This window comes from Corvus hawaiiensis, chromosome Z (assembly GCF_020740725.1).
Source record: "Corvus hawaiiensis isolate bCorHaw1 chromosome Z, bCorHaw1.pri.cur, whole genome shotgun sequence".
NCBI lineage: Eukaryota > Metazoa > Chordata > Aves > Passeriformes > Corvidae > Corvus > Corvus hawaiiensis.
The window spans coordinates 65,620,299-65,638,887 of record NC_063255.1 but is presented as its reverse complement, the minus strand read 5'-3'; the positions used below and the strand labels follow the sequence as shown (position 1 = coordinate 65,638,887).

Here is an 18,589-nt window from a genome sequence, read left to right as displayed (position 1 = left end):
CATCTCCTTTGTGCTTGCCTGTTTGAAATGCAGAGTAATTACCCTGTGTAGTCATGCATGTTTCTGCAATACAACCATTTTTCCCTAACCTTATATTTGAATTTGGACAGCTAAAACTATCGTCACAGTTTTCCTTTTGTTAATTAGTTAGTGTCTTTATATTGTGTAATTTGGCCTGAATGTCTCTTTAGGAACTGTTTCAAAAGAAACTGGAAGACGCTAATAAGATTCTCTGTGTTCTGATTAGTGAGAATAACTTAGCAAAAGTCCTTATTCCTATCAGTACAGTATATCACCCTGCTTAAATACTGTAGTGCTTTAAAACACCAAGAAGTGCTGGATCTGAAGCCTTCATTGACTAACTGGGGTTTCATAGTGGTCCTCCAGACCAGCCAGCACTAGTTTCATGTGTATGAGAGCAGTAATGTCTGATGTTGGTAACCAAAATGTCTGTTTATTGATGTTTGCTTAAATTTATTTCCTACCAGGTTTTATTTTCCCCACTGGTATTGCAGTGGCAGCAACAGAGCATACCGGTATGGCATTCTTCGTGGTGCAGAAAGCCCTGTCCTTGACGATCTTGTCATGTCTTACCTATTCGCACAGGTATGATTTGCGTGGTTGTTTTTAAATGCAGATTGGTAAAGGTTATTAGTATTTATTCCCTTTCCATCTTCTCCTAGTAATTCTGTAGGCTCTTGAAGGCTTGAAGCCCTCTCAAGCTCGAAATTAAATTCCATGTCCTATTGTGTATTTGGAGAGATGAAGTTCAAAACAGTGCTTTTAAGCATGATAGCAGCTGGTATTCCTTATGAATAAGTACATGTTTTTGTGGATGAAGTAGGTCATTCAGTCTTTAAAAAACTAATCCAATAAATCCCCCCCAAACAAGCCAAACATAAACAATCAAACAACACAACAGCAGCTCCCCCCGACAACTGCACCCCAAATCCTTCTTCTTGATAAACAGCACTACTACAGTTTTCATTTGTTTTCTTGCATTCTTTCTCAGTGGCGAGCTGATTTTTTGGATGGATGGGTACAGATGCCTGTTACTCATGAAACACAAGAAGAATGCCTTGGAATGGCTGTTCTAGATATGATGAGAGTGGCCAAAGAAAAGGACCAAACCCCAATGGCCATTTACAATTCAGTCAGGTGATTCTGTCATTTGTAACTGTTTCACATCTATCTGATGCCTAAATGTTGTATTTTTGCACGTTAGTATTTAGGAGGAGGTGTTCAGCTGTTGGCAGTTGATGTATTCTAATGGTTACATAAATTTACCTATTGTGTAAACTAGAAATTAAAAGAAAATTTGTGTAATGATGGCCATTCATGATTTGGAGACATGGATTTGGCTCTTAATGAAAGGTAAGGCAGCAGCTTCTTATCTGAGAAAATATGTAAGAAATAATTTGAGGTGAGACGCCTTCTGAATGTCATCAGATCCAACCCCATGTTCCTGTCAGGGCCAACTTCAAAGGTAGATGAAGTGACTCAGGGCCTCATCCAGTCAAATTCTGAAAATGTCCAGATGTGGAGATTCCCCTATATCTCTGTGCAGCTTTGTCCTGTGCATGACCACAGAAAGATTTTCTCTATACCTAATCAGTCCACTCTCTGATACCGATAATCTTCTCTTGTCCTTTCATGTTATTAGGAGATAAATCGTAGAACTTGAGCCTTCTTTTCTCTAGGCTGACCGAATCAACTCCCATATGCCTCTTCTCTCATGTCATGTGCTCCAGATCTCTGCTAAACTTTCTTGAGTTTGTCAGTTCGCTTGGGTGTATCAATCCTATCAGTTTCTGCTTCAGCTGAGTTAATTCTGTCCCTGCTTGGTACTTCGTTGATGTTTGTTTTTTAATGAAACCTAGTGGGAGAAGTTAGAAACAGAATGAGGCCAGCTCGTTGAGGATGACAACTGCAGCTCTTTCACGTCTTGATACAGACTATGGACTGTGAGATAGGAACTTCAGTGAGACCCAACCACAGTGTTGTATTCTACCCACCTGTATTTTCAGCCAGGAAATCTGTCATTTATCCATGTAGTTGCCGTGCAGTATCCTCTTCACAACTTCTACACCAAACAAAGCAATTATGTAACTTCTGCTGCCTTACCTCAGAACTTCACTAATGAAAGAACAGACATCTTTGAATTTATGGAAAATGCATTATGTTATTTATGTTGCAATTGAGTGAGGGTAAAAATGGAAAATGGAAGAAGACTGCGTTGTGTTTGAAAGAACATATTACAGATGTAGGAGAGGATCTCTGTTATCCTACAGCTGAAAAAATAACGGTACCTTTAGAGGAAATAGTGTTTTCAATGTTGACTTGTTTAGCACAGAACTAATTATCTTTGCTGGATTTAATGAATAAAATTAGTAACCTTTTTTTCTGGTTATGTATTCACAGCTACAAAATGTTTTTACCTAAGTGTGTGCGAGCAAAAATCCAAGACTACCACATTTTGACACGAAAAAGAATAAGGTACAGGTTCCGCAAATTTATACAACAATTTGGCCAATGCAAAGCCACTGCCAGAAACTTGAAACTTAAATATCTCATAAATCTGGAAACCCTTCAGCCTGCCTTCTATTCAGAGGTCTTTGAAGTAAAAGAACCTGGTGGAGGTCCTTCTGGAGAGGAAAGTTTTGCAACCATTGTAATAACTGGAAATGGTGGAATTCAGTGTTCAAGGGGAAAACTTAAAGACTGTGAGACACTTGGAGAGCAGGTAATTTTTAAAAATTATTTTGATAACTGAGCAGTTTGTTATGGAACAGAGTAATAAGCTTATTTTGGAAGTTCTGATTTAGCTCAAGCAAATTTGGTAGGCAAATTTTACTTCACAATAATGATACAATTTCCACATGGCTGAGGATCACAGAAATATGTTGACTTAAACAGTGCAAAATTTTAAAATCAGTTTTTTATTGAAATACTAGAAGAAAGTTGTGTAATACTTCTCTGCTTGACATATAAAAAATGTGGAAATGTAATGACCATGGCCCCAGGTGTAGGTAAAATGCAGAAATTCCCCAAATTCTCTTTGAAAACAGGGATCTAAGGACTCCAAACAGGTTAATTTCCCTATACCTCTTTCCTGCTGCAGTTGGACGCCTGCCAGTGCCTCAGTTAGCAAATTTAAAGTGACATCTCTGTGAGTGTGGAGTCCATATAGTCTTTGTTCAGGAATTAGGTGCTAAATGGTTCCTATTGGATTAGTAATGGTTCCTAATGCCTAGTAATCACGTACTGCTGCATTTTTATTTAAGGGTATTATTTTGTGTGTGTATGACTTCCCATCGTGACTGTTCATTATGCTGAGTTTGCCAAAACCTGGTAGAAACTCAAAGCAGTATGCATTGAGAGTGCGGGAATTTTCCAAAGGTAAAAGTAAAGGCAAAGTGGAGCATGTATGAATTTTTCAAAATAATTGCTTCTGTTTGGTACTTTTGATTCATAATATATAGCAGGTAAGATCAAACTATAAAAGGTTGTTATTTTTACAGTGTGCTGTAATAATGTGTAAAAATGCTATATACTAGTGGGTTTTTTCAGTACTTAGCAAAAAGTAAACCTGATTACATGTCCATATTTTTTAAAGTGTGGTGTTCTCAGATTATTTGTAGACTGACAATTACCTCATTCATAGTTATGTATCAGCCCTCTGCCTTCCCTAATTTTCCTGTAAGTGCCAGTTGCTCTGGCAGGAGCTATCATAAATGTCAGATTTTGCAATTTCTGGTTTTAGGTGTGCAAAATTTAGGCATACTGTGCTGTTTGGGCTTGTCAACCAAGCCTTTACTAAGAGTAGTGTTTGAAGGAATAATATTTTTTACTAAAGATCGCCAAATTATTTTTTCATGGTTAAAAATATTATCATTCCATTATTGACACTGCATATATTTTCACTGGTAAAGAAACTTTATAAATAGTTTGAAAACTGAATGAATTAATGCAGCTGCTTGTAAACATGATCATAACTTGTTTCAGTAAACTTTACTGATGAATTGTCATTCAGGTACTGAATTGAAAAGTAATTTTTATTTATTTGTATGTAATGACACGTGTGGAATAGATTGTGAAGAAATTTGTTTTGCAAGTTGACATTTTCAACAACCAGATGAGCAAGTAGATAGGACTGAGAGGACAACCTTTTCTTACACTTCTTCTTCATTCCTACTACAGATTTTGCAGCTTGTGTCACTCTGAATGAACTCATGACATTCTGTATTGTTAAAAGGCTTTGTAAACATGTTTAATCAGGATGCCAATAGTATGCTCACAAAAAAAAAGCCCTCTCAAAAAAGTGAACAAAATGTTCCACTGTTCACAAAATACTACAGAGCAAGGAAATATCTACAGTTATAAAAACCCAAACCCATATGTGGATATTAATGTTCACAGTTCCTGGATCCCTGTCTGTTCTTTAATTTATGTTCCTAGTGATGATTCCATAAAGAAAAAAATCCTTTATTTGCCTGTAATGACATGTTTAAGGTTTTATAATCCTCTTTGTTGCTAGCTTATGAGTTCAGAGTTGTGGGAATTCCAGTGCTGCAAATAAGTGAGGCTTTTAAATTGCCATTTATGTTATTACTGAAATTATATAATATTTGTTTGCAGGATTTACAAACATACTGTGATTTTCCTGATATCATTGATGTCAGCATTAAACAAGCAAGCCAAGAAGGCTCCAGTGAGAGAAGAATTGTCACCATTCACAAACAAGATAGCAAGAATCTGGTCTGTTTACTTTGGTTGCTGTTCTTTAAAATAGATACTGCTTTGAGCAGGCTGTGTGATTTTTGTATGCATAGTATTGTATAATCCATGACCATGTTAATTAAGCATGAGATAACACTAAACACTTATCAGCAGTGTAAGTGGTGTATCAGAACACTAAAGCTCTTCTGCATTCAAAGCTGTGTGCTTGGAATGAAATTGAAGTAGACATTTATATGTGAGGAAAATTTCTGGTACACAGATTGGTTCTTTTGTTTATTAGTCTTAAACCTGAGTCCATGGTTTCAGTTCTCAAGTGTGCTGTTTCCATGGTGTCCTGATAAGCTGCCTGCTAGAGACCAACACATTGAAAAAGGCTTCAAAATACTCTGAAGCAATGATAAAATAAAATAAGTATCAGGATAAAATTAATGTCATTGCTTTTACTGTTTACAATTCTTTGAAGAAGATCTTTCAGAAACTATTTTATACATAGATGTAAAAAGTTTTTGCTTTAACTCCAACCTTGCACTTGCTCAGGTTTTCTAGCAGGTATAACTGTCACAGAGTTGTGGAGTGGGCTGACCCTGGCTAAGCACCAGGTGCCCACCAAATCTGCTCTAATCACTCCCCTCTTCAGCTGGACAGGGGAGAGAAAATATAATGAAAGGCTTGTGGGTTGAGATAAGGATCTGTCCTTATCAGGATCTGTCCTTAAGGAGCATTCACCGATTACTGCCATGGACAAAACAGAATTGTCTCAGGGAAATTAACTGAATTTGTTGCCAATCAATTCAGAATAAGGTAATGAGGATAAATCTTAAAAACATTTTCCCACCACTTTTCCTTTCCCTGTGGGCCAACTTTATTCCTGTTTCTCTACCTCCTTCCCCTCAGCAGTGCAGAGGATTGGGAATGGGAAGTGTGGTCAGTTCATGACATGTTGTCTTTACCTCTCAGTCCTCCTCACACTCATCCCCTGCTCCAGCAAGGGATCCCTCCCATGGGGGACAGTCCTCTGTGAACTTCTCCAGTGTGAATCATCTCCACAGGCTGCAGTTCTTCATGAACTGTTCCCGTATTGGTCTCTTCTGCAAGGTGCAGTTCTTCAGAAACAGACTGCTCTATAGGTCCATAGTGGCCAATGGGGCCACAAGTCCTGCCGACAAGTATATTTCAGTGTAGGCTTCCCATGGGGTCACAACCTCCTTGAGTCACATCCCCCTTCTGTGATATGAGGTTCTTCCCAGGCTGCAGGTGTATCTCTGTTCCACCATGGACCTCTGTGGGCTGCAGAGGCAGAGCTGCCTCACCATGGGCTGCAGAGGCAGAGCTGCCTCACCATGGTCTGCACCACAGGCTGCCGTTATTTCCAGGTCCTCTTAAAAAAGGAGTTTGAAGGCTCCAAATTCTTGACACTTACTCAAAAACACCAGGGTTTTTTTATTGCTCTCTAGCAAAGAAACTGCCAAATAATTGTGTTCAGCTGCTAGGTGGGTCTCCGGTGTCATAGGCAAACACATATTGAAGGCTGTTCTGTTGGGTTATACTACTGAATGAAACCTAGGGGTGACTCAGAAAATGCTTCTCTATTTTTGTTTTATTTGCAGCAATAAATATGTTGTTGCAGATGGATTTAATTTTGTTCTGCTTTTATCTGTTCTGCATACTGTGCATAAGACCTTTTTCACACCCATTTTCCTTTGACCACATTGTTTTTCTCCATGCTTCTATCCACTGTATGTGTCTTCACAGTAGTAAAAGCTCATCTTTTATCTATGATCCAGCTCAGAGTGCCAGTTTTTGCTGACTAGTAGTTAAGTTTTCAGGCGGGTACTTTCGTAGAGATTTTTCTTTTCTACTTGAAGGCAAACATATAGATCTTTGGTAAGTAAAGGCTTTCCTTTAGGAAAAAGAACAACACTGTATTGCAGTGCAGTAGGTATCTGGATGCTGAGTTGCATCTACTTGTTTTTCCCTTTGAAATACTCTTTCATAGTGGCATTCCTCTGCTGTTTCATATATTTAGAGTAAGGGGTTTTTTTTTATGGCAGATTTCACAAAATCGTGGAATGGTTGGAGTTGGGAGGGACTTTAAAGATCATCTGGTTCCAACACCCCTGCCATGGGTCAGGATATAGTCCATGAGAGCAGATTGCTCAAAAGAGCCCATTCCAGGGATAAGGCATCCACTGATTCTCTGTTTTGTTTGGTTTGGGTTTGATTTTGAGCACTGAACGTTGCTATCAAATTTTGAATGATAGCAAGAAGGTAGAACATACTAATATCAGTTAAAAACTGCTTCTATTCATGTTTTTAATGTGCGCATATATGCATATCTTTTATAGTATTATCATATCCAGGAATTTTCTGTTGCCTCTTAAAAATTGAAATTCTCTCTCTCCCCCCCACACCCCATTGTTCTCTGGCGATCGAACAGGAGGCTGAATTTCAGTCATTAAGAGAAGCTCTCTCCTTTGTATCATTAATTGATGGATATTACAGATTAACAGCGGATGCCCATCATTATCTCTGTAAAGAAGTAGCACCACCATCAGTCCTTGAAAATATCCAAAGCAACTGTCATGGACCAATTTTGTAAGTATTTTTTCAGTAATACAACAGTGTGATTATCATTTTTGGAAGATGAGGTTTAGTTGTCTGTCAGCTGTGGTAGGCATCTTAAAATATTTTTTTTATTGCACTTATGTAATATAAAATGCTTTGTATTTTTCCTCTTTATTTTTCACTTTGGAAAATACAGTGCCTTCTTGACATGTTACAAAAATTAAGTGGAAAGATCATTCCTTGATATGGATAGAAATAGTTAGCAAGGCTTGTTTAAGAGGAAATTTGTTCTTATTGTAACGAGTGTTGTTTTATTTCAGCTCTTCTTTCTTGTTAGCCCTTTTCCTAGTTAAACGCACATTTTTCACCCACACTAATGTTTTGCTAATTTTAGTTGATTTGTTATGCAATTTTTTTATAGCTTCTTTCATAATGCATGTCAAAAACCATATCATAAGCTGTGGGGAATATAGTTTTTTTAGCCCCTAACATTTCTCATTGGATAAATAATTGTGATGATTCAGTATTAAAAATTTTTAACATACTTTTCTTTACCACCCTATATATTGGAAAATAAAGATATTAACTTAAAGAAAGCTGTACAAAATTGAAAGTTTGAATTGTTGTTATATTAGATATCTGTTAATGTTGCTCATTACTCAACCTCTGATATTCCTGAATTTTTAAATTATGCAATATTAAACATTTCTTTTTACTGTAGCATGGACTTTGCTATCAGCAAACTGAAGAAAGCGGGTAATCAGACTGGTTTCTACGTCCTTCGCTGCAGTCCCAAAGATTTTAAAAAGTACTTCCTTACCTTTGCTATAGAGGTTTGTATTCTGTCTTAGTGCCTCTTTAATCTTTGTTGTGATATAACAATGAGCCTGAGATGTTCAGTAAATGATTCTGAATTTTCTCTCCAGAAAGTTAGTCTGATGTGTATATTCTATAGCTACTTTTGTCAGACCAGCAAACTTTCAGGGTCTTGTGAGATACATCAGAGTTGGTATAGAATTGCTAATGCACATACCACATGCTTAGGAGGCCAAGACAGGCCGAGGGAAGAGAGTTTAAGAGTTCTGGAGATAGTAGCGTGGATCTTGGGACTGTGGTTAATACCTGGGAGATGGAGCAATTTGGTGGGTTTTCTGTTGTTTTTTAAAGTTTGGAGGTTTTTAGTTGAGGTTTTTTCCCTGGGTTTTCCACACACCTCCTCCCCCCTCACGACTGGGGCTTCATTAGATTGAGCATACAGCCTTTGATGATCTGAGAGTGTCTCCTTCGCAGGTTCCTCTGGGTTTGGGTCCTATCCCCATCCCCAGTGCTGGGCCAGCCATATTATTTGACAGCTATTACATCAACACAAATCTCCTGGGTACATCTGGTGTTAGCTAGAGAGAAAGCCACCCTGTAAGTGCATATGGTTCTCATGCAGCCAGAGAACCAGATGTACCTCTTCTCTGTGACATTGCAGCTGGTGATAATATGATGCTTTAATATTGCTGTTAAATAATTGCATGGTGTTGTTTCAAGAATGGGTTTCTCTTTAATTACATTAGCAGAGCTACCTTTGTGGTTTTAGCTAGGGAAGGTAAAACATGAATTTTCCTGCTGGTGTACAGCAAGCTAGTAAGTTTGCTAATACTGTCAGAGATAAGTACATCTCTGAAAATGACCAAGTAATGCTGATGTGTGAATGGAGAAATGTTATGTCCAGTCAATGAAGTATGTTTGATAGTGAATTTTGTAGACAAAGAAATCAGTTCCTGAACAAGCTTAGAGAGGCAAAGCTGAGAGCCAAGCTTGCAACAGAAGACTACGATTGCCTTTAAGTGACTTCACCACAACTTTTTTTTCCTTTTTCTGAGTCTTGTGCAAGTCATTGGAAGGCTTTTTATATTCAGAATTTGCTGGAACATTTCCTGCAGTATTGAAATACAAGACCACAAAAACACTAGTAAGAATTCAGCTTGTTTAAAAATGTTTAATGGTATCTTTTCAAGACTCATTGTAAAAATAATTCAGTGCAGGTTGAAAATCTGTATTAGGAAGTAGTTTCTTAGAACTGTACTGGAGATGACAGGAAAGCAGCACTACAGCTGAGATCTCCAAATGCCTGCCAAACAAACATGGAGTGTAAGCATTGGGGTTATTGCTTCCAACAGAGTTTTGTTTTGATGTAACCCCATGTCAGGATGAATAAGCTTTCATTAATTGCTCTGAAGGATTTTTCCTAGGTTCCATTATCTGTTTTCTCAGCTCCATCTTTTCAGGTTTCATTAACATTTGTTTTTCTCTAGCATCAGCATACTAGTTCCAGTGATGGGAGTAGAGTCATGTTTTCTCAGAATCCATATTACACAGTGAGAACAAAATAACAAGTTATGATCATATTTTCCTGAAGCATCCTTTCATTAGTTAGTAGAGTGCTATACATTTAAATAAGCTTTCAAATATTAAATATTAATCAATTTCATTTTTAATGGAAAACTTTCTGCAGCGTGACAGTATTACAGATTATAAGCACTGCTTAATTACGAAGAATGAGAACGGAGAATATAATCTTAGTGGAACCAAGAGGAGTTTTAGTAACCTTAAGGATCTCTTGACCTGTTACCAGACAGAAACTGTCCGTTCAGACAGCATAATTTTCCAGTTCATCAAATGCTGTCCTCCAAAACCAAAAGGTAAGAGAGAGATTATTTTTAAGCAGAAAGTTTTCTAACGTCTAGATTAAAGACTTAAAAATAAGTTAATACTAAATGACTCTCAGGTAGATACATGATACAAAACTGGGAGGAACTGTTGATACCCTTGAAGGCAGGGAGGCCCTTTAAGGAGACCTCAACAAATTAGAGGATGGGGCAATCACCAACCGTATGAAGTTTAACAAGGAAAAGCGTCAGATTCTGCATCTGGGGTGGGGCAGCCCTGGATGTGTGTACAGACTGGGGAATGAGATTCTGGAGAGTAGCACTGTGGAAAGGGACCTGGTGCTCCTGGTCAATGGCAAGTTGAACCTGAGTCAGCAGTGCCCTGGCAGCCAGGATGTCCTGGGGGGCATCAGGCACAGCATCGCAAGCCAGGCAAGGGAGGGGATTGTCCCGCTCTGCTCTGCACTGGGGCAGCCTCACCTCCAGTGCTGGGGCAGCTTTGGGTGCCACAGGATAAGAGAGATATAAAGCTATTGGAGAGTGTCCAAAGGAGGGCCACGAGGATGGTGAAGGGTCTGGAGGGGAAGCCGTAGGAGGAGCAGCTGAGGGCACTTGGTCTGTTCAGCCTGGAGCAGCCTGAGGACAGACCTCACTGCAGTTACAGCTTCCTTGTGAGGGGAAGAGCAGGGGCAGGCACTGATCTCTTCTCTACGGTGACAGTGACAGGACCCAAGGGAATGGCCTGAAGCTGTGTCAAGGGAGGTTTAGGTTGGGTATCAGAAAAAGGTTCTTCATCCAGAGGGTGGCTGGGCACTGGAATGGGCTTCCCAGGGAAGTGGTCACAGCACCAGCCTGAGAGAGTTCAGGAAGTGTTTGGACGATGCTCTCAGGCATGTGCTGTGACTCCTGAGGATGGTCTTGTGCAGAGCCAGGAGTTAGACTTGATAATTCTTGTGGGTCCCTTCCAACCCAGAATATTCTGTGTTTCTGTGATATATTTGTGTGGGTTTTTTTAAATTTCAGTGACCTATTTGCTCATCTTCTTAGTCATAGTTTTCAAGTGTCTGCCAAATTTTAATTTGGTGTAAGATAGTCTTCCAGAAGTAATTATGGTAGCCAGTTTCATGATTAGAAGCAAAACTGGTTTCTTAATTGCAGTGGATTGTGTGCAGCAGCATTTCTTCTTCCACCAAGTGTTTTCATGTGTTGAGAAGGAAAGAGCTACTAAATGGATTCTTTATCGCAGAGAACACTTCCATAGGCAATGGAACCAACAGTGTCAGTGAATTTCTGTCATGGTTGATCTTAGCTGCATTATGCCAAGTCTGCAGTGTGGTTTCAGCTTCTTTTTAACACTGGAAAAATACACATGGAATAGACCTCCTGCCTGAGGATTGGATTTTTCTGGAATTTGCATTTAATTCTTTTGCCTACCTTTGATATTAATATTTATTTCCTTCATGAAATCTTTAAAATTCTGCCCTTCTAAGTAGTACTTCTTACAGTTAATATTTGTCTCTATCAGTCCCTATTTAAAGAAAAACTTGTCAGAACAGACTATTTGATATAACTTTTGCTTCTCTCAAATGTGATTGAAAATAGCCAATGGATTCAAAACCTTAGAAAAGATGTAACAAGTAAATATGTATGCATATAACAGAGAATAATTTTGTAACATTGTTCCATTGAAACCTAAAATTTATATGCATCAAAATGATAACTTATTGAATAAATATAATCATGGATGTGAGCAGATAGCCACAAAGATATACTTTTCAGATTTAATTTTAGTATCAGACCTGCTCTACTTTGTAATATAAAAGAAGGTAATTTACATCCTGTTTTCTGTCCCTAATTGTTACTAGAAATACTGCAGCAGTTAAATGTGAAAGGAGGTAGGAATGTTTTCAGAATGTTTGTCAAAAGTAGGAATACTTAAAAAACATAAAACTCATGAGTGAACCTAGATGCTTTTGCTGATTAGAAAATATCAGACTTTGATTTAAATTAAATACTGTGTGGCTTTTAAAATAAACTGATCTCAATGTGATATCTTGTTTGTGTTGAATTAGCAGCCCCTCATTAATAATCCTTCTGAAATGATATTGGTTTAGTTCTATATTTTACAAATTTACTTTGGTTTTCCTTTCCCTCTTTCTTCTTCCAGATAAATCAAATCTCCTAGTCTTCAGAAGCAATAGCGTTTCTGATGTACCTTCATCACCTACACTACAGAGACACAATAATGTCAATCAGATGGTCTTTCACAAAATCCGTAATGAGGACTTGATATTCGTAAGTCCATTAGTTGCTTTTTCCACTGCAGAAGTTGGGTTTAATATGCACCAAGTTTTAAAAACCTCAGTATGTGTTTAAAAGAATCTTACCTGAGCTAGGAGATTTTGCTGTAATCTTTCCTTAGAGTTGTGGGAAAAAAATTATTTTGTTTTCCAGTAATGCAAATAATTTCTTTTTTGTAATTGAGCAGCATCATTTTGACTGCAAATAGCAGTTGTTTGCTTCTAGAGATGTCTAAATACAGATTTAATGTAATTGCTTCTTCTCTGGTTCTTGCAGCTAGTTATTTTCTGAGATCCTTGAGTAGTCAATAAAAAACAAGCAAAAATTTAAGATGTTTCTGATATAGTTGCTTCGTTTCCCTCTCAGCTGAACTCTACAGCCAGCACACCTCTAAAGATTTGCATATGTTTATACTGGGATTTTTTTTTAAGGTATCTTTTGAAACAGGCAGGTTTTTTAATGCTTTTTTCTATCTGTATCCTTTCCTTCTTAGGAGGAGAGTCTTGGACAGGGCACATTTACTAAGATTTTCAGAGGTGTGAGGAAAGAAGTGGGAGACTATGGCCAGCTCCATCAAACTGAAGTTCTTTTAAAGGTGCTGGATAAAGTGCACAGAAACTACTCTGAGGTTGGTGTGATTGTTGACTGCAACATAACATTTGTCCATGCTATGCTGAGCATTACTTTTCTACTTTTCTTGAGCGTTACTCATCTACTTCATAAATGAGTATTTGTTATATGGTAGGGGGTTGTATGTTGAACCAAGCTAATGCTTGGAATTGTGACACTGGGAGTATGGATTTGAGACTGGCTTTGGGAAGTACGCGTTTGTACTTTATTTCCCCTGTTCCTGCCATCTGTGAGAGAATTCAGAGCTTACCCACTGAGAACTGGAGAACAGTTAATTTATACAATTAAAGTACCAGGGGAGAGGTGGTATTGCCACAGGATTGTCTTAACCAGTAATTCATTATTTACAGACAAGGGACCACTGTTTATGGAAAAACACGTCCTCTGGGTAGACTGTCTTCAGATTCTCCAGTCAAATCAAATAATCAGAAGTATTTATGTATGAGAAAAGCTTGCCATACATTGATTCACCCCTAATCACTGAGACACCTCACTTTTTGAGTGAAGCTTTTAGCAGACCTGAAACGCCTTTGTGCAAAAAAATAACGAACTGGTAGTGTAATTGAGCCCAAGACTGTGTATGTGAGAATTTAAAGACTTTCACAAGATGTAGTAGTGTTTATTATAGGAATGTAATATATACTTCATATACTGCTTATTATTTATTTGATTATGTTATGTAATTTATTCAAATTTCTAATTATCTAGCTATGTTTACAGCAAGCCGAGAGAACCAGTACATTATTTAGTGAACTTTTTAATTGTTTAAGATAAATCTGTATGAAAATACAAGTAAAAAAGAAAGAGACATTTCAGATGGCTGGTATTCATAAGCAGTGTAGGCATACACCTTGGACTATTGAAAACAATAAAAAAAAAATTATAATTTTGATAACACAGGTAATATATTTATTTATGAATATTAACTGATTCATAAAGTATGAATCAGTTACTAAAAGCTCAGAGTATAGAAATAAAAATACAGTCACCTGGAGGAAAATGTTCTCATTTTCACTTTGGTTGGTTGGGTGAATAATCAGTACACAGGTGTAGGTGGAGATGCCACTGAACGGAATAAAAAATGAAGAAAGAAATAAAAGCATTTGAAACTTTCCTGACAAACTTGGAAAAGGTCTTGCAGTAATGGATGAATTACATAATACTTTTTCTCTTTTAACTAAATAATGTGCTACAAAGAAATAAATTGTGAAACTGAATAGTGCATTATGGTGGACTAAATTAGAAAGTGAGTCGTGTACGATGAATTTGCCTTCAGTTTACTTTATTTACTTAATTGACACTGGAAAAAAAAAGATTATTTTTAAAATGTTGGGATACACGTGCCTGCAGAGAAAAGAGATCATTAACCTATCTGGAATGTGTACTGTTACTTAGAAAAAGAAAATTAGAAAAAACCCTCCACAACCAAAAAACTGAAATAAAAACCAACCAAACAAGAAACAGTTGCTGAACACAAACCAACAACAAACAATATAAAATATGTTACATAGGGTCTTTGCAATGAGATGGAAGTTAAAATATTTTAAAAAATGGTTTTAGTAAATTTATTAGAATTTTGGGGCCTTGTTTTCACTGATATATTTTCTTTGTCAATCTCCCTCTCCTGCCAAAAAGTCCTTTTTTGAAGCAGCAAGTATGATGAGCCAACTTTCTTACAAACATTTGGTGTTAAATTATGGAGTCTGCGTCTGTGGAGAAGAGAGTAAGTAGAAATTAGTTATCTTTTTGTACCAATTTTTTTTATACATCTCTCATTAGAGTTTGACATTGTTTTTGGGTAAAACCAGGGAAAAAATGAACAAAACAACCCAAGTTCAACACCAGCTGGACAGCCAATACATGTTCACATTGCAGTAGTATTAGTCTTGGTATCTGAGAACTAGTTAACAGTAAAAACAAAGAAAAGGGAAAACTTGTTTAAAGTACAGTCAATGTGAATATAACCTGTATAAATGACTCAGTCATGTCTGTACTATCTGAGATCAGTTTTGCTGTGCCTCTGAAATGAGCTTTTGAAATGCAAGAAAAATTGCAGCCCTGCATCATATCAGCTGTGATTAGCTAGAAAGGGAGGTACTGTGCTACCCAGAAAAATCTTCATTTACTGTGATTAGAAAGAGACATTGCCACCTTTTTCCACACATGCTGACTTTGTGAGCAAAAATATAACTTTGTGAAGTTTGGTTTAGAGGTCCCGTTCTGAAAACATGATTCTGAAAACATGTAACTCAACAAACACACTACGAAGCAGCAGTAAAATCTTCGCATTGTCTGCAAACGTTGAATGTCTTTTCAGTTTAGCTTACTGCTTTGTGACTATGTGTTAGTAAGATTTTTTTAAGAACACCTGAAATACATTTATACCGTCTTGTAATGAAATCTTAATTTTGGATGGTTGTCACTCGGTAATGTGTGTTGTTTTAAAATAGACGCTGCTAGATCTCACTTCGACAGTTTTTCCTCTTCATTCAGTCTTTGGGCTGAAATGTCAGTTTGCCCTAAACTCATTTTTTTTCATACAAATTTAGAAATTTGTATGAAGGGAAGCATTTTGTAATAACCATATGGGCATATTATGTAGGTGATTACCTTCATTAGGGAGAAAGAATTTCCAAAAGAGACAGTGGATTCTGTGGTCATAATTTATGTCTGTAATCAGAAATTACCTCTCTTAGGAGGCTGGAAAAGGCACAGCAGTATGTTTGGCCAAGAATTTGTGCCAAAACAACCACGTGGGGTTTTTTCTGTTTTATTCGTTGTACCACACACAGGGACTATATATAAAATTTCTAGTAGATCAAGCTTATAATTGAAAATAAATTGATGAAAGATGTATATGGTTACTTATTTCACCTTTAGATCACACCTGTCCTCTAGAAATGGTTCTCTTTCTGAAGGCAGGAGACTTATTACAGTTTAAGGAGAGGCAGTTACTAAGAAATAGGAAGACCAGCTCTTACTGGTTCTGTGGTTTACACACTTGGATGTACAAATTCGATAAAAATTGTTTCACATAATTGCAAAAAAAAAAAAAGAGTTTACTGTCTGTAATACGAATTTGTTTAAAAATCTGTTTATTTGTTACAGGCAGATATAATACTGGTAGTTTCCAGTGTGAGCATCTTGCAGCTAAGGGCAGGTGTTCAGTCATGTGATTAGAAGTTCTTGTGTAGAAAGTGATGAGGACAGCAGTTCCTGTTTCTGGAGTTATTTGCTAGATGGTTGCATGAGGGCATATGTCATATACATATACACAATTTTAGGGCGAATACTTGTCTGTTTTCAAGAAAAGCATCTTTTGTCAATAAAGCATTGTGTTTTTCAGTACGTATAGGTTGTAAACAACTATGAAGTGAATTACTTGAATGTTACTCAGCTTACCACATTGATAGTGCTGTACACTACTATGCTTCATAAGCATTTACGTTATTGTGCCTTTCAGGTGAGGGTGAAAAGATGGTCACTGACTTTTACCTAATCTGTAAAAGATTAAATCTAAATAATTAAACCTAAAAGATTAAATCTAGTAACTTTGCATTTGAGAAGGAATCAGGTGAACTTCCACACCCTGCAGAAGTATAAAGAACATAGAGTATTTGTGGCAATACTCAGATACCACAGAGGTTGAAACTTAAAGTTAGATCACCAAAAAGGTATCAAAAAAGGAGTAGTACTAGAGTCATGAATGTGTCCTGAAATTTCATTGTTTGCTGTTGGTTTTAATTGTAACTCTCTTTATCATTATGAATCAGACATCCTTGTACAAGAATATGTAAAATTTGGATCCTTGGACACATATTTGAAAAAGAACAAAAATAATATCAATATTTTGTGGAAGCTGGAAGTAGCCAAACAGTTGGCATTAGCCATGCATTTTCTGGTAAGTGGTTCAGTTTTGTTACTGGCTGAATTCAAGTGATTCAGACTAATGCATTTAGAAAGGCTGAGCTATTGCCTGAATTCTTGAAACTCTGGAGGGTGTTTGATAATAGGTTGGGCATATACCAGCTATTTAGTAGATACCCAGAGAAAGACTTTGTGTCTTGCACAAAGTGTAGTTGAATGTCCATTATTTTTTCATGCTTTATGTTTCAGTGTGAAATATAAACAGATTTCCACTAATACTTTCCCCCCGTCTCTTCCACAAATCAGTCCTTTCTGGACTTCCCACCTCGGCTCATGAAGCTGAACATAAACTATTTCCTCATGGTGTTAACCACTGGGAGGGGAAAACACTGTACTCCTCACACTCCTAGTGCATTCTTCTTGGGCATTAGGTCTCAACCTTAGAGTCTTTCTAGTTCAACACAAAGGCCATTATTCAAGACAGGATATCTAGATAAGTCTTTCCTTTAACAGAATTTAAATGTTCTTACATTAATTTTAAATGGATGGATGAGTATTCTGCTGCGTTAACACGTATCAAATTGTTTCAGACTTCAGGAAGATAATGAAAATTGGCTGAAAACTGTAACTTTGAGAGAAATTAGTGAGGTGCCTGAAGTTTGATCAACTTAATTATTATTTTATCATTATTTTATTTGCTGGTATTTCCCTCATGCTATACAGTATTTGTTTTTAAATATCTCTTCAACAGTAAGACTTCTTTTGTCAGTATGTAAAATACGCATTTCTGTTTATAGGAGGATAAAGGCCTTGTTCATGGGAATGTCTGTGCAAAAAACATCTTGCTTATCAGAGAGGAAGACAGGAAGTCTGGAAACCTTCCATTTATAAAGCTAAGTGATCCTGGCATCAGTATTACAGTTCTGCCAAGAGATAGTAAGTCTTTGCATTATCTTTCTTGTTTATTGCTTCTGACTTGAAAAATAAGTTTGGGGTTGGGGTTTTTTTCTGACCACCATCTAAAATAATTCTGTTATAGTAAGTTCCTTGATTTATCTGTCATTTTATAATTATCTCTGTAGTCCTAGCCAAGCAGTTTTGAGTGTATCTTTTTTATTAGCAAATAATTACAGGAAATAAATTCTCAATTGTGTGACCTTTTTTCCCCGCTGTTCTCATTTTCCGTTTCTTTTCATTGGTAGTACTGTTGTTATATTATATTGTAAGTGTATAATATAGTCTGTTGCCTTTGCAGATAGCTGCTGAATTTAGTGTCCTTGATCAAGTATTTTATGGCTTGCAGGAACTTTCAGAAGTGAAAACAAATGCACTTTTGAAAATGCTGACTGGCAGTTAAAAAGCATCTTCAGTGCATTTCTTGGTGAATACCTGGAGTCAGTTGATGATATTAAAAATATTGGATTATCATCCACCGTTAAGACTGCTCCAATGCTTTATAAACAGCAAAATTAATTAAATTGAAAGTGTCTGCAAGATTGTTATGCTAATGGAATGGTGGAAGTAACCTTACTATTATTATTGTGGTCTTTCCGTCTTATAAAAACACTTTATGCTTGGTACTTTTATAGATGTCTAAAGAAATAATGTATCTAACAGCCTATAATTAATGCAGTGTCATTATTTGCCAGTAAACTATTTAAATTCTCTGTGTTTTAATGTAAAGCTTACGTTATTCTTACGAGATATCATTTTAAGGAGCTCTAAATCCGAACCAGTACAATCCAATGTTTTAATTTGTTACTACAGTCAATAGCAATAGCTTAAAAATCAGATAGTGTAAAACTCTTTTTCATGGTGCCTTTTGCTGT

At 36.8% G+C, this 18,589-nt stretch overlaps 1 protein-coding gene across 7 annotated transcripts in view; it reads left to right on the top strand.

Moving 5' to 3' along the window:
• Positions 1-18,589, top strand: part of JAK2 (Janus kinase 2) — a 96,019-nt gene that overhangs the window by 56,459 nt on the left and 20,971 nt on the right. For all 7 annotated transcript variants that reach the window (XM_048291099.1, XM_048291094.1, XM_048291093.1 and 4 more), the window contains 12 exons: positions 489-606; positions 1,013-1,158; positions 2,422-2,743; positions 4,639-4,758; positions 7,178-7,335; positions 8,027-8,138; positions 9,809-9,995; positions 12,130-12,257; positions 12,757-12,891; positions 14,529-14,616; positions 16,667-16,794; positions 17,558-17,696. In XM_048291099.1, the coding sequence (XP_048147056.1) occupies positions 489-606; positions 1,013-1,158; positions 2,422-2,743; positions 4,639-4,758; positions 7,178-7,335; positions 8,027-8,138; positions 9,809-9,995; positions 12,130-12,257; positions 12,757-12,891; positions 14,529-14,616; positions 16,667-16,794; positions 17,558-17,696 (1,781 nt within the window). The remainder of the gene's footprint in view (positions 1-488; positions 607-1,012; positions 1,159-2,421; positions 2,744-4,638; positions 4,759-7,177; positions 7,336-8,026; positions 8,139-9,808; positions 9,996-12,129; positions 12,258-12,756; positions 12,892-14,528; positions 14,617-16,666; positions 16,795-17,557; positions 17,697-18,589) is intronic.